The following is a 14,365-nucleotide window of genomic DNA, read 5'->3' as shown; positions in this document are numbered from 1 at the left end:
GAAGGGCTGTCAAGAAGAGTTAGCCTCTCCAGTCCTCACGAGCCTCCTGCCAGAGGGTTTCATGAAGTCGCTGTGGGGTAGAAAGAGCAGATGAGCTACTTGATCGTCTGGTTATTTCCTAAACCTAGAAACAGGGTCCCAGCGCTCTGTTTGATGCCCCTGCCAGGGATGCTGGGAGGCATCAAGCAGGAACGCTGGTCCTTGAAGTCTCCTCTCGTACCCGCTGCTTCCCTGCCTGATTTCTCGAAGCCCCTCTTTCCTGTCGTGCTCCTCTAGGCGAACCAACCATCTTGTGAAGTGAAGGCACCCCAGAACCTCACGCCGTGGTCTTCCACCAGGAAGCTGCCCGTCCTCATCTTGAGATTCCTGGAAGCAGGAGGATGGGAGGGTTGAGCTCACAGACCGAGGGAGATAATGGCTGTGCGGTACCCAAGAGCAAAGGGCCAATAAAGATTTGTTTGAATCGAAAACATTATACACACATATGTATGTGTGGGGAGAGGGAAACTGGAGAGAGGGGGAGAGGGAGAGAGAGGGAGGCGGGAAGAGGCAGGGAGAGAGGGAGGGAAATTAAAAGGATACACGTCAGGATGGAGGTGCATATTTTATTTTCTTCTTTCTACTCTGATCATATTTCATTCTTGTAATTTAAGCAGTAATTAGATGGATGGGTGATGGATGGATGGATGGATGGATGGATGGATGGATGGATAGATAGATGGATAGACAGTTTTCGGGCTGGTTTTTGCTAGAGGAAAAGTAGGCAGGAGCGCCACCGTGTGGCGAATTGCTGCCTCCCGCGGAGCCCGGGCGCTTGGGAGGTGGGGTCGGCCCGCACGGAGTGCAGTCCGCGAGGGGCAGGCAGGGCGGGGAGCCCTCCACCTCAGCTGCCTGCAGCTCCTGGGCTTGGACAGAGCTCCCCAGTCTCCCTGAATGACTGAGTCGGAGCAGGACCGCGATGGGTGCCTTTCCGGCGCCAGCAGACAGAGGAGGATTGGTGGTGGTGGTAGGAGGGTCAGTGTTGGGCAGCATCTGGGAGCCCTCACCCCCAGGGCAAAGACCACCTGGTCCATCCTCTCGTCCCCAGGACGGGTGGGCTCAGCTCAGCTCCCACTTGCTGCATTCTGTGGCCGTTCTAAGCCAAGGCCATAAATGTACCCAAGGTCACAGAGCTGATGCCAGCTGATGCTGGGACCAGAGGCTGAACCCTGCAGCACACCCAGCACAGCACAGGCCAGCCTTACTGGGGTCAGTCTGTGCCTGTCGTCTGCTGAGACAGAATTCCACAGGATCCTTCCCCTCAGATAGCTGCTGGTCTTATTAAGAAGCAGCTGAGTGCCCATGACAATAGACAGAGACAAGAATCCAAGGGTTGTCGTGGTGGGCCAAATCCTTTATACTACAGGTGACCCAGAGATTGTGGGAAGTCTGGAAGGCTTCCTGGAGGAGTAGACTGAAGAAAAAGGACATTCAAGGCAGGGGGAACAGGACGGGCAAAGGCAGGAGTTGTAATTTGGTCTGGTGGATAAAGAACTCACCTGCCATATCAGTAAACTAAGGATGTTGTGGCCACCAAGCCCTCAGCCACTGCAGCCACACCCAAAGGTGCACCCCAGGGGATTCAGGATGGAGAAAAACAGGATACTGACCCTAGATAGTTAAGATGCATATCAAAGGAATAATTTCATAAAGCCCAGACTCTTGCATTTTCCCATTCATAGAAAAGCCCTAAATTCATTAACTTGAGATGCCTGGGTTTTCTGTTTGTTTTTTGGCTGCGCTGTGCTGTGCGGCATGTGGGATCCTATTTCCCCCGACCAGGGGTCAAACCCACGCCCTCTGCAGTGGAAGCGCGGAGTCTTAACCACTGGATCGCCAGGGAAGTTCCCCGGTTTTTCTTTAATTAGCAATAATCTTTTGATGTTCGACTACCTGCTTTTTTGTTTTGTTTTGTTTTTGCAAAAACTCCTATATATCCTGGCTCCTCCCTTACCTCTTTAGAACAGTCCCTCAGAGGTACCTGAGAGGCTGTCTCCTGGGCTTAAGTGCTCAGTAATGCCCCAAATAAAATAGAATTCTCAGCTTTCAGGTTGTGCTCTTGTTTTTAATCGACAGTCTCCAGCAGGAAGGACACAGCATATTCAGGTGACAATGAGAAGATGGTTAGAAGGTGGCAGCTACAACCCTAAACACTTTTCTGGCTTTATTCTGTGTCCTCGCCCAAACCCATTTTCCACTCTCCTGTGGTTTTAGCAGGTCGGCCAGCCAGGGGCAATGAGAGGCCCATATCCCTCTCCCCACTACAGTGAATGGTGCAGGATGAGCCAATCAGAGTCACTCCCTGGCCTCTAACTGAAACTATTGAGAGAGCAGCTTTCTTTCCACTGGAGTTTCTAAGCTTATAGACTCAAACTGGTAATGCTGAGGATCTCAGCCGCAGGATAAAGCAAAGCTGAGAGATGGAAAGTGAGATATTCATGCATTGATTGATTGATCCATTCATTCTGTAACTACATCATCAGTATCTACCATACACTGAGATTCAGCTGTGAGCCAGGGAAATGAGACCCCTGCTCTTGTAGTGCCCGCATTCCTTGTGGGCAGTGAGACCCCCCAAAATAAATAAATAAAGAGGAAACAAATCCACAAGATATTTTCAGTTAATTATGAATGCTAAGAAGAGCAAGGCTGATGAAACAGAAAGTGTCTGGGGTGGGAAAGTCAGGCTTTAGTTGATGGCAAAGGAGGTCTCGCTACAGCGGTGACATTTCAGCTGAGACCTGGATGACAAGGGGTCAGCCATGGAAAGATCTGGGGTTGGGTCATCCAGCAGAGGGGACAACAAATGCAAATGTCCTGAGGCTGGAATGAATGAGATCCAGGCAATATCATGTGAGCATCTGGATCCAGCCATACCTGAAGTAGACACTTTTCAGTGACATGAAGTAATTGTTTTGTTGTTGTTCTTTTTTTTTTTTTTTATCCCTGAAGTAGACACTTTTCAGTGACATGAAGTAATTGTTTTTTTTTTGTTTTTTTTTTTTTTTTTTTTTGACAACTATGTGGCCCCTGACCACAGGGAACCATTTTCTTTTTAAATATTTATTTATTTATTTATTATTTATTCTTTGGCTGCATTGGGTCTTAGTTGTGGCACGCAGGATCTTTCATCGAGGTGCGTGGGCTCTTCACTGCGGCACGCGGGCTTCTCTCTAGTTGTGGCCCACAGGCTCCAGAGCACGCAGGCTTAGTAGTTGTGGCACGTGGGCTTAATTGCCCCGTGGCATGTGGGATCTTAATTCCCTGACCAGGGATCGTCCCCTGCACTGGAAGGCGGATTCTTAACCACTGGACCACCAGGGAATTCCCTTGTTGTTCTTAAACAAGTTTAAATCGGGTTTCTGCAACTTGCATCTGAAAAAGTTCCATCATTTGAAAGAGTTCTGACACCATGAAAACACTGAGCGCTAATCTCTGAAGCTGAGATTTCTGTCCTGCTGGCAAAGGGAACTCATTAAAGGTTTTTGTTTTTTGGTTTTTGGGTTTTTTTTGCGATACGCGGGCCTCTCACTGTTGTGGCCTCACAGGTTGCGGAGCACAGGCTCCAGACGCGCAGGCTCAGCGGCCACGGCTCACGGGCCCAGCCGCTCCGCGGCACGTGGGATCTTCCCGGACCGGGGCACGAACCCGCGTCCCCTGCATCGGCAGGCGGGCTCTCAACCACTGCGCCACCAGGGAAGCCCCTCATTAAAGGTTTTAAGCCAGGGAGGAATCTTCCTGATCTTGCTCCTTCTTTCCTCTCTAGGCTCATCTCTCGAGTGTCCTATCCTTCCCTCCCCTTCCTTCAGTTGCCACCCTCCACTCAGACTGAACTTGGCTGCTGTCACTTCCCTGAAGGTCCTGGCCTCCAGCCCTTTGCACATCCTTCCCTACTTTCCTTCTCCCAAGTAACTCAGCCTGGCGTCAACTTAGATGCCACTTCCTTCACTAACCGTCCAAGTCTGGGTCCATTTCCCGATGCCCCAAGCTCCTTGTTTACATGCAAACCACGTTCACATCACAGCACTTATTAGCCCAAATTGTAAATGTCTGGGTATTCTGTCCCACCTGCTAGACAAAGAAGCTCACTAGGGCTCCTGTCTGGTTCCTGTTTGAAACCCTAGCATCTGGTACGTAGTAGGTACTCAGTAAACATGTATTATTAGCTAAGGGAGTGTAATGGACCAGATGTCTGTGTCTCCCCAAAGTTCATATGTTGATGAATGAATGTGATGGTCTTTGGAGGTGGGGCCTTTGGATGGGAGATAGGTTTAGATGAGGTCATGAGGTTGGGACCCCCATGATGGGATTAGTGTCCTCTTAAGAAGAGGAAGAGAGACCAGAGCTTGTCCTCTCTCTGCCATGTGAGGCCTCAGCAAGATGGCGGCTGTCTACAAGGCTGGAAGCTTGTCCTTGCCAGAGACTCAATCTGCTGGCAACTTGACCTTGGACTTCCCAGCCTCTGTGAGAAATAAACGCTGTTTAAGTCCCCCAGTATGTGGCGTCTTGTTCTGGCAGCCGAGCTGGGAGGAGGGAAGGGGTAGAAGGAGGGACCTGGCACGTGAAAGGTACCAACAGAACTCAAATGCATGAATGAATGGGCACAAGGATGCTGATGCGACCTAGCCCTTGGAAGAGTCTAAATGAAGGCATCTCATTTCCAGGGCTGCCTACCAAGAGGAGTGGTGTTGGCTCTGCAGGCAGCCCTGGAGGGCATCAGAGGCTGGGAGGTCTCAGTCCGCAAGAGCCTACGAGAGGCTGCCTGGGGCCTCCTGGCTTCAACTGATGTGCTCATGGGGCCTGGCCAGTGCTCTCCCATAGAGGGGCTCCCAGGTGGCTCCAGGGAAGGCCTGCCTTTACTTGCAGGACCCTGGTCTAGGAAAGGAGTCCCTGAGTTGGTTACTCAAGGGGGAAGAGAAGGACCCTAAGTGGGACTACATCTTAGAACAACAGCTGAACTGTACATGCCTGATACAGCAGCTTTACACTAGAAAATACCCCACAAACTAAATGCCCTGAATGGAGAAGCTGATTGGTAAGGTAAGCCATGAAAAACCGTGAAATCATTAAACATGTTAATGAAAGCCACAAGAGAATTTAGGAGGTCCTGAAACAAAATAACTTTCAGTGAAAAGAAAAAAGGACCTGCTGGTTGACAATAGCAAAATGTGGGCATGTGTGTATACCAAAGTGAATTAAGGGACAAGTCCTCGAATTAATTTTTCTTTTTCTTTCTACTGTAATCATTTTTCTAGTTATTTTTTATTTCTCGGAACGTCCTTGAATTCTTTGCATAATGACAAAGAGTTCCAGTTGACTGTGGGCAAAACTGCGCCATCCAAAGAATATTCCAGGAGTTTCCACTAATCTCTCTCCACCAAGAAGAGAGACTGGTCGTCTCCTGTGTTTGGCCTGTGGTCCAGAGAGTACCAGCACCGCACAGACCAGGGTGACCCCCAGGCTGGCGCTCCCTCGATGGCCTGGCCCAGCAGCAGTGAGACCCTGCCCGAAACCCCACCTTTCTCTCCATGTCGGACCTTGGACTTCAGTTATGTCGGGGCTTCCTGTCGTCAAACTTGTTTTCTTTAGGAGGGAAACATAATCTCTCTAGCTCTGGGCTGGCAGTGCATGCAAATCAGCCTAACACTGCTCTATTTTGTGAGTCCTCATATGCAAAACCTCCTGAAGTAAATCAGCCATCCCGTAAGCCGGGGGAGGCTTGAGGGGCAGAGGAGGAAGAGGGAGGTGGCTTCTGTGCCCTGTAGGCTGAAATGTCCGAGACTGGCCATCCCAGCCTTCCCGCTTGTGACGGACACCTGGAGGCAGCCCCCGACGCCCGGCCCTCCCTGTACTCCACAGCGGCCACCAGATGGCAGCACACGCGGGCCTTGGGACCCGAGAGCAGCCTGCCCGTGGGCCTGAGCGGCTGAGGGTCCCGCACATGCGGGAATCACCCACGTTCAATATCACACCTGCTGCTCCCCACTCGGTCTAGGGCCAAGTCTGGGCAAGCGTGGATTTGACTTTTTTCTCAACGGCGACCTCTGCAAGGACAAGAGGGACCCCTCTAAAAGCAGTTTGGAGCAGCACAAGCCAAGGGCTTTGTAGGGGAGTGCTCTGGGCTGGGGATGCTGAGTGCTGAGCTCATGGGGTGAGGGAGGGAAGAAAGAAAAAGAAAGAAAGAAGAAAGAAAGAAAGAAAGAAAGAAAAAGAAAGAAAGAAAGAAAGAAAGAAAGAAAGAAAGAAAGAAAGAAAGAAAGAAAGAAAGAAGGAAAGAAAGAAAGAAAGAAGGAAGAAGAAAAAGAAGGAAGGGAGGAAGGGAAGAAAGAAAAAGAAAGAAAGAAGAAAGAAAGAAAGAAAGAAGAAAGAAAAAGAAGGAAGGGAGGAAGGGAAGAAAGAAAAAGAAAGAAGAAAGAAAAAGAAGGAAGGGAGGAAGGGAAGAAAGAAAAAGAAAGAAGAAAGAAAAAGAAGGAAGGGAGGAAGGGAAGAAAGAAAAAGAAAGAAGAAAGAAAGAAAAAGAAGGAAGGGAGGAAGGGAAGAAAGAAAAAGAAAGGAGAAAGAAAGAAAAAGAAGGAAGGGAGGAAGGGAAGAAAGAAAAAGAAAGAAAGAAAGAAAGAAAGAAAGAAAGAAAGAAAGAAAGAAGAAAGAAAAAGAAGGAAGGGAGGAAGGGAAGAAAGAAAAAGAAAGAAAGCAGAAAGAAAGAAAGAAAGAAAGAAAGAAAAAGAAGGAAGGGAGGAAGGGAAGAAAGAAAAAGAAAGAAAGAAGAAAGAAAGAAAGAAAGAAAAAGAAAGAGAGAAAGGAGAAAGAAAAAGAAGGAAGGGAGGAAGGGAAGAAAGAAAAAGAAAGAAAGAAGAAAGAAAGAAAGAAAGAAGAAAGAAAAAGAAGGAAGGGAGGAAGAGAGGAAAGGAAGGAAGGAAGAAAGAGACTAACTTATGAGTTCTCTACACAAAATCAGGTTTATAAGTAAATGTTTTATTTTAACTTCAATTTTTAAAATTTAATAATTTAGCCATTACTTTTAAAATCCACATGTTATTAAAAATTTCCAGAGAGTGCGTGCTGCTCCAGGAGTGGAGGGTTAGAGAAGAGAATGGAGAGTCTTGGCTCCTGGAAAGCTTTGATAAGCAAATACAGCCCAGCGCTCTGGCGCGCTCTCTATTGGCTGTTCCTTCACCGCCAGATTTTGACACAAATAATCAGATTGAAAATCAGGTAGGGAAACAGAAGAGGAAACACACACACACACACACACACACAGAAGGGGTGGGGGAAAGGAGAAGTATCTACTTGAGCAGAAAGTCACAAATTGACCGAGTGGCACCGTCCCCACAGGGAGCAGCGAGCTTCCCACTGTGGACGAGGAGCTCCGGACAGGTGAGTGAGTAGAACACCCCTGCCTCTTCTTTTGAAATTTGCATATCCGACTTAGATCGTTTCCAAGCAGTTTACCTAGTCCCTTTGGCAGTCCTAGGAAGACTAAGGTGGACTGGAAAAATCTCTTTTATGAGAGGTGGCTGTTAGTCCTTGAACCCAGAGAAGAGGTGACAAGGAGACAGTCTCCTCTGAGATGCTGCGAGCCCCCCGTGAACCCGTGGAGGAATTACCTTCCGCCAACTGTGCATGTATACCCATTGTTGCTGCTATATTTGCTTCTGTTTTTTGGCCGTATGGCATGCGGGATCTTAGTTCCCTGACCAGGGATGGAACCCGTGCCCCTGCAGGGAAGCGTGGAGTCTTAACCACTGGACCGCCAGGGAGGTCCCATGAACGCCCTTTGAAGATTTGATTTTAGGCTGCCGGAGATCACCTACCTGCACGATGTCATACCCACACCCCAGCTCTCCCAGGGACCTGGGCAGGCGAGGCAGGACACACGTGGAGGTGCCCGAGTTGGTGTCCATCTTCGGGGACAGACTGGCCCTGTCCCCAGGGCACTCTGAGCCTTTCTTTGGCTGTGAAATAAGAGAGTGGGATTGAGGACTCTGAAGGATGTCTTAGCTTCAGCACCCACAGTCCCAGGCGACCTTCCCCAAAGTTCCTGGGACACTTTGAGAGGGAGGCGCTTCACATTCAGAGCTTCCTAAGGGGGGCAGGGGACTGACATCTCCACTGCACCCTTCCACCCAGTCTCCAGGAACAAGAGATGGGGAGGTGGTGTCTCAGCCTCTTCTATCTAATTTTGAAGAAAAAGCCAACTTAGAGTCTGGGCGTCTGGGGACAGGTGCTTGCTCTAACGTAGGGCTTGTTAAGGGGGGCAGTCCACTGAATCACTGTGGGTATGTGCCGTGTACATTTTGCGAGGAAGAAAGCCCACACCTTTCATGAGATACTATGGTGGGAGGTGCAAAGTAATTTTCGGTCTCTGGACGTGGATCTGGTGGGAGCCAGCTGAGCTGCACCTGCCCACACAGGCTCACTTCTCTGCACACTTCTTAGTAGGCAACAGATAGAAGACTTCAGTCTTAGAGAAGGGACAAGTTTCGTGTCCTCAGAGGTGGTGCAGAAGGGATTCTTTGGATAAGAAGATGTGTGAGGTTTCTTCCAACTCAGATTTGGGGATCGGAGGGAATTCCCTGGTGGTCCAGTGGTTAGGGCTATGTGCTTCCATTGCAGGGGGCACAGGTTCGATCCCTGGTCGGGGAGCTAAGATCCTGCAAGCCACTCGGCTAAAAAAAGAAAAGATTTGTGGGTTGGTATGTCAGTTTCCCAGCAGAAAGTTCTGGGGGACCACCAGGGAGTTATACTTGGGTTAGGTTTGATTGATGGAGTCACTCAAAACCAGTGCAAAGCATTTTCTCAAGGCTTTCAGGAGACTGGGTGGTGGTGTCCTACTGGAGAGTACAAGGGCTCCTGAAGCCTTTGGGGCCAGATCGCACCCCCCACCCCCGGGAAAACTAACCTGATCACACGTGATTCTTCACTGTGACACAACCTCTCAACTCTTTTCAGAAACAACAGAAAACTTTACCCTTCCTCAGTCTAGAGGGTGGTTTTTGTTCCTTTGTTTCCAGGAATTCAAACCAATGGGAACTGCTTTAGCCTCTAATTCAGAGATGCTCAGGAAATGTTTTGTTCACTCCTTTTTGTTTTGTTTTTGTTTTTTTAATTAATTTTTATTGGAGTATAGTTGCTCTACACTCCTTTTTGTTTTTATTGAGGTAAAATACACATAACATGAAATGGACCCTTTTAATCATGTTTTAAGTGGCCAGTTCAGTGGCATTAAGTACATTCACATCGCTGTGCTACCTTCACCACCATCCATTTATAGAACTTCTTTCATCTTGCAAAAAACTGAAACTCTGTCCCCAGTAAACAATAACTCCCCATTCCTCCCATCCCCCCAGCCCCTGGCCCCCACCATCCTACTTTCTGCCTCTGAATTGGACTACTCTAGGTAACTCACATAGGTAGAATCATACAGTATTCATCCTTTGGTGTCTGGCTTAATTTCAAATGGCATAATGACCTCATTGTTCATCCATGTTGTAGCATGTGTCAGGATCACTTTCCTTTTGAAGACTCAATAATAATCCGTTGTTATGTCTATACTATATTTTGTTTATGCACTCATCCATTAATGGACACGTCGGTTGTTTCCACCTTTTGGCTATTGTGAATAACACTGCTATGAACCTGGGTGTACAAATATCTGTTCAAGTCCCTGCTTTCGATACTTTTATATACCCAGAGGTGGATTCACCTCTTTTTGACATTGCATCCTCTGAACTTAGGAAGAGACATTTGAGAACTCCTTCCAAATTTTGAATAAAAGTAATGACTACCCTCTGCTGGGGCCCCAAAAAGGACCTGGGCTCACGTCCCCTGACTCCTACATGGAAAGGGTGATTTTTTGTTTTTTTGTTTGTGTTTCCCCTTGAGTCGCATCTTTAAGCATAAAGGAAGTCCAAAGGGTCCTCTGTAGCAGACTCTGAGAAACAACGGAGTGTCTTACTCAATCCTCCCAAAAAGGGAACCCGAGTGATGAGTTTCTTAGTCAAGGTAGGTCGGTCCCGTGCTAAAAGTCAACGAACCCCAGCATGGGATTTTAGAGCAAAAGGGAAGTTTAGAAATCTCTTAGTCCAACCGTCCCTTCTGAGAGATAGGAAAACCAAGCCCCAGGTTGGCGGCTGACGTGGTTAGTCTCAAGGTCACAGAATCCGATTCAGCCCCATGGGAGGCGCCTCGGTGCACGAAAATCACAGGCCTGCTGCTCTGGCTCCGTCTGGAAATCGGGGTGCAGGGCTGCCCCTCTTCAGAAGTACTGGCCGAGATTCTGACTCAGGGTTGGGGAACCCTCTATTGGGATTGGGCGTTTTTGAAGAGATATTAACAGTGAGGCTCTTTCCGGAGGCCCGATACCATCAAGGCCTCTGTTTTATGAAGAAATCTTGGGCTTCTTTCACAATCTCTGCTCTTAGCTCTTTCTCAGGACAGGTTAGTGTGAATCAAACCGTGTGGTTGTTAATTAACTACAGTATAGGTGATTGGTTCCTTTTTTTTTTTTTTTTTTTTAACTCAGCTCACAGGGGTCAAAAGGAAGTTCTCTGGGTGCATTTGGCCTCCACAGTGAGCTTGATGGCTTCACCACTGTCACTTTGCCAGGCTTACTGGAGAGAATGTTCTAGGGAGGGAAGGGGAAGAGATTGGGGGCCCCGGGGCGATCACTAGAGTGGGCCCTGAGAATCACCTTCCTGGGACCCCCTTGCTCCCCTGTGTATGTGCTTCTGAACCCCAGAGAGCCATTGTGTTGTCATGCCAGGTTCCAATGAGCTGACCTCTAAGGTCTCCTTGGGTTCTGAGCCCAAGGGATCACTGAAGCTTCCTAAAAGAAGCCTGTTATCTCGCCTGCCTCTCCACCCCAAACTCCTCACGAGCCTAGATGGGGCCTGCTGGATCCTGGAAGAGTCCAAAGATCAGGGGAATTTGATTTATCCCCCATCTTGCCCCACCAATGAGACTCCTCCTCCCTGCTCCAGGCAGGCTGTCTTCATCGGGTGTTGAAAGGACCACAGGTGCAGATGGGCAGAGCTTGGGGCCAAGAGTCAAGTCGTAGCAGGCAGGGGCTCTGGGTCTGGCTCTGCTGTGAGGCGCTGGACAAGCCACTTGCTTCTCTCAGCCTCAGTTTCCCCCCGTGACCCTGGAAGACAATCACTGTTTCCCTTGCCCCGGTGGGTGTCAGATTCAGTGACGCAGTGCACGCTGGGGAGCTTCACGCGCTGTCCTGGTTTCCTCCTTAGCTTGTCAGCTCAGTTGCCACCGCCCTGAACAAGACCCCACCCCGTGGTCTGACAGCCAAGAGCACGGAGGCCTGGGAGGCAGATGACCAAGTCCAGCTCCGCCTCACTCTGCCCTGGGATTGTGAGCCAGTCTCTAAGCCTCAGTTCCTCCTCTGTAAAGTTGGGTAATAGCCACTCAGCTCACAGCCAGGATTATCAGAGCTGAGGCTCTGCAGATCCAAGCTGCAAGAAGTATTTCCTGGTGTTCTAGCTCAGCGGCTTTAATACCTACTTTTGGTTCTAGTTGATTGACTAATAAAATACTATGTTTTTAAAACATCATGGCTACGGAGGTCCCCCCAGAATAAAAGGCGAGGGGAACCCAGCCCCCCGGCCCTCCCCCAGAACGTGAGAGTCTCCTCTCGCTCTGCCCAGGCTCTGGCCTCTTCAGGGGACTCCTGAAGCCAAGAGTAAGAAGGGGGCAGGAAGGGGCAGTGTGGGGAGCCCTGGGCGGGGGGGGGGGGGATAAGTTTCAAAGCAGAGGAGGCCTTTGCAGCAACATGTCTGGGGGGGGGGGGAGGCATGAGGAAGAACACTGTCCCTGGGAGATAAGAGCTGCCCCACAAGCCTGGGGAGGACAGCAGGCTGGCCGAGCCTCATGCGGTCAAAATCTGACAGCTGGACCGGACCCCAGAGGCCACCAGGTCCCACGCCCTCATTTCAGGGCCCAGGGGGAGGGGCCTGGAGCCTGTCCCGGCTCCTGGTCAGGGCCTGACCCCATCCATAGAGCGTGCCAGCTTTGGGTCAGGCACTGGGGATGCCACCAGACCAGACAGGACCCAAGCAGTGCCTGCCCTCCCAAAGCCTCTCCTCTGTGGGCTGAGTACCTCCATGCCCCCAGCAGCCCAGGCACCACACTGGGCCCTTTACACAATTGTTTGTAATAAATAAAGTTCCTTTCTCTCCCCAGCAGTCCCAGGAGGTTGGTTTGAGATCGCCATTTAGCAGATCCGGACACTGAGGCCTCCATCCAGGAAGGCTGGGCCTGGGATAGCCCCTGGCAGAGCGGCATGGCCCAAACTCCTGCTGCCCCCAGAGGGGCGGGCAGGTCTGGGCACGGGTGTGGGTACCTCTTCTGCCTGCTCTGGGTCATCCCCTTGGGGAAGGGGTGGCTCCCAGGGCCACTCCCAAGGCAGAGCTCCAAGCTCCCTCTCTAATCTGCCTGCTCCCAGCCGGCTCCTTGGCCACGGCCTTATCAACCAGGCCCTCGCTGTTGTTCAGAGCTTTTTCCCGCGATCTTTCTCCCCGCGCTTGGCCCTATCACGCCTGCAGCCTTGCCTGGTGCCTGGGCTGGCCCAGGAGTGGGGCCTCCTCCTCTGAGGCCTGGGGAATGGGCCCAGCAGAGCTGCCATCAGCACCGGCAACGGCTGAGTGTTTCCTCTGAGCTTCTGCCTGGGTGTGGCATGGGTTAGGGGGGACAGAGGACCACCAGGAGGTGCTCTGTCTCCTGGGAGCCCTCAGGAGAGGCTCATGGCTGGGCGCAGGGATGTGAAACATTTTGGGGGGGTTGGGGCGGCGGGCAGGAGGTGCTCTCTGCCCCAGAGGCCTCTGCACCAGAAGCCAAGAGTACCGGGTAGTCAGGCTGGTCCAGCTCCGCACTCCCTGACCCGCTGACCTGTGGGTTCAGTGATGGGCCTGGACTGGTCTGCCCTGTGCTCAGTCCCTAGAGTTGGTGGACATTGGCCTCTTCCTCCCTGTGCACAAAATGATCTCAGGCCTCCAGTGGGGTCCTCTCAGGCCTTGAGCTCCACATAGAGCCTCAACCATCCCCTCCACCCATGAGGAGAGAGGAAAAGCCCCTCCCTCTCTGTGGGCCAGATTCTGGGCTGGAGCTGTGGACAAGGTGCAGCCCCGCTCTGGCTACGTCAGCACCCAACTTGCACAATAACGTGGATTTGCGATTGAGGTGGCCCCCCTCGTTGCAGCCCACCTGCCAGGCTCCTCTCTGATAGGCGCTGAGCACATACTATCCACTCACCAGCACCATCAACCTGGATTACCATATTACAGAAAAGGTAATAGGCCCAGGGAGGTTAAGCGTCTGCTCCAAATTGCACAGCAGGTGAGCTGGGATTCTAACCCATGAGCATCTGACTCCAAAACCTGTGCTCAGACCACAACTTTCCGCGGCCTCTGAATGCAGACCCCACCGGAATGCAGATGCAGTTTTCTGGGTGCAGGGTGCAGAGTGTTTCACAAATGGAGGTACCCCTGCCCTTCCTTCTCTGCTCCCAGTGTAACTCAGGGCATGCAGCAGGGGCAGGCTGACCTGGGGTTTTCTAGAAGTGGGTGTATTGGCTTTCCAGCAAGAGAGGAGTGAGGGACACTAGGCTTTGTAGCTGCTGTACCAAAATACCATGAACTGGGTGGCTTAACACAACAGGAGTGTATTCATTCAGGGTTCTGGAGTCTAGAAATCCAAAATCAAGGTGTCAGCAAAGTCAGCTCCTCTGGAGTTTCTGAGGGAGCGTCTGTTTCAGGCTTGTCTCCTAGCTTCTGGTTTGCCAGCAATCCTTGTCTTGAAGCCGCATCCCTCCCATCTCTGCCCCCGTCTCCACGTGGCCCTTCTCCCTGTGCGTGTCTGTGTCTGTGTGTCCAAGTTTCCGTCTTCTTATAAAGACACTTGTCACATTGGATTTAGTGTTTCTCCGCACCTAGTGTGATGTCACCTTAACTTGATTACATCTGCAAAGACCCTATTTTCAAATAAGGTCACATTCACAGATTCTGGGTGGACGTGAACTTTGGGGGGCCAGTATTCAAACCAGGACAGTGGATTTTGATTTTAGGAGGAGGTCCTAAAATATAGAGGAGTGTCGTCCTCTCGTCCTTCCTAAACTTTCTCGTCTTCTCCCCCTATAGGTGTGGGGCACCCGGTGACGATGCCACGCTCCTTCCTGGTGAAGAGTAAGAAGGCTCACACCTACCACCAGCCTCGTGCCCAGGAGGATGGGCTCCTCTGGCCTCCTGCCCTTGGTCCTGGTGAGTCATAGCCCGGGATGGCCTTCTGCTGTACCCACCAGGACTCCCTGCCCATGTGATGGGGG

At 50.8% G+C, this 14,365-nt stretch overlaps 1 protein-coding gene across 2 annotated transcripts in view; it reads left to right on the top strand.

Annotated features, from left to right (window-relative positions):
- The first annotated feature begins 14,184 nt into the window (after nt 1-14,184).
- The window catches only part of GFI1B (growth factor independent 1B transcriptional repressor), a 6,644-nt gene continuing 6,463 nt past the window's right edge, over nt 14,185-14,365 (top strand). Inside the window, exon 1 of one of the 2 annotated variants that reach the window (XM_007453100.1) lies at nt 14,185-14,300. In XM_007453100.1, the coding sequence (XP_007453162.1) occupies nt 14,201-14,300 (100 nt within the window). In that variant the 5' untranslated portion in view covers nt 14,185-14,200. The remainder of the gene's footprint in view (nt 14,301-14,365) is intronic. The other variant, XM_007453101.1, reaches the window with a different exon arrangement.

This window comes from Lipotes vexillifer, unplaced genomic scaffold, assembly GCF_000442215.2.
Source record: "Lipotes vexillifer unplaced genomic scaffold, Lipotes_vexillifer_v1.1 scaffold149, whole genome shotgun sequence".
NCBI classification, from domain to species: Eukaryota; Metazoa; Chordata; class Mammalia; order Artiodactyla; family Lipotidae; genus Lipotes; species Lipotes vexillifer.
Note: the sequence above shows the minus strand (reverse complement) of the source record. Positions and strands in the feature narration are given on the sequence as shown.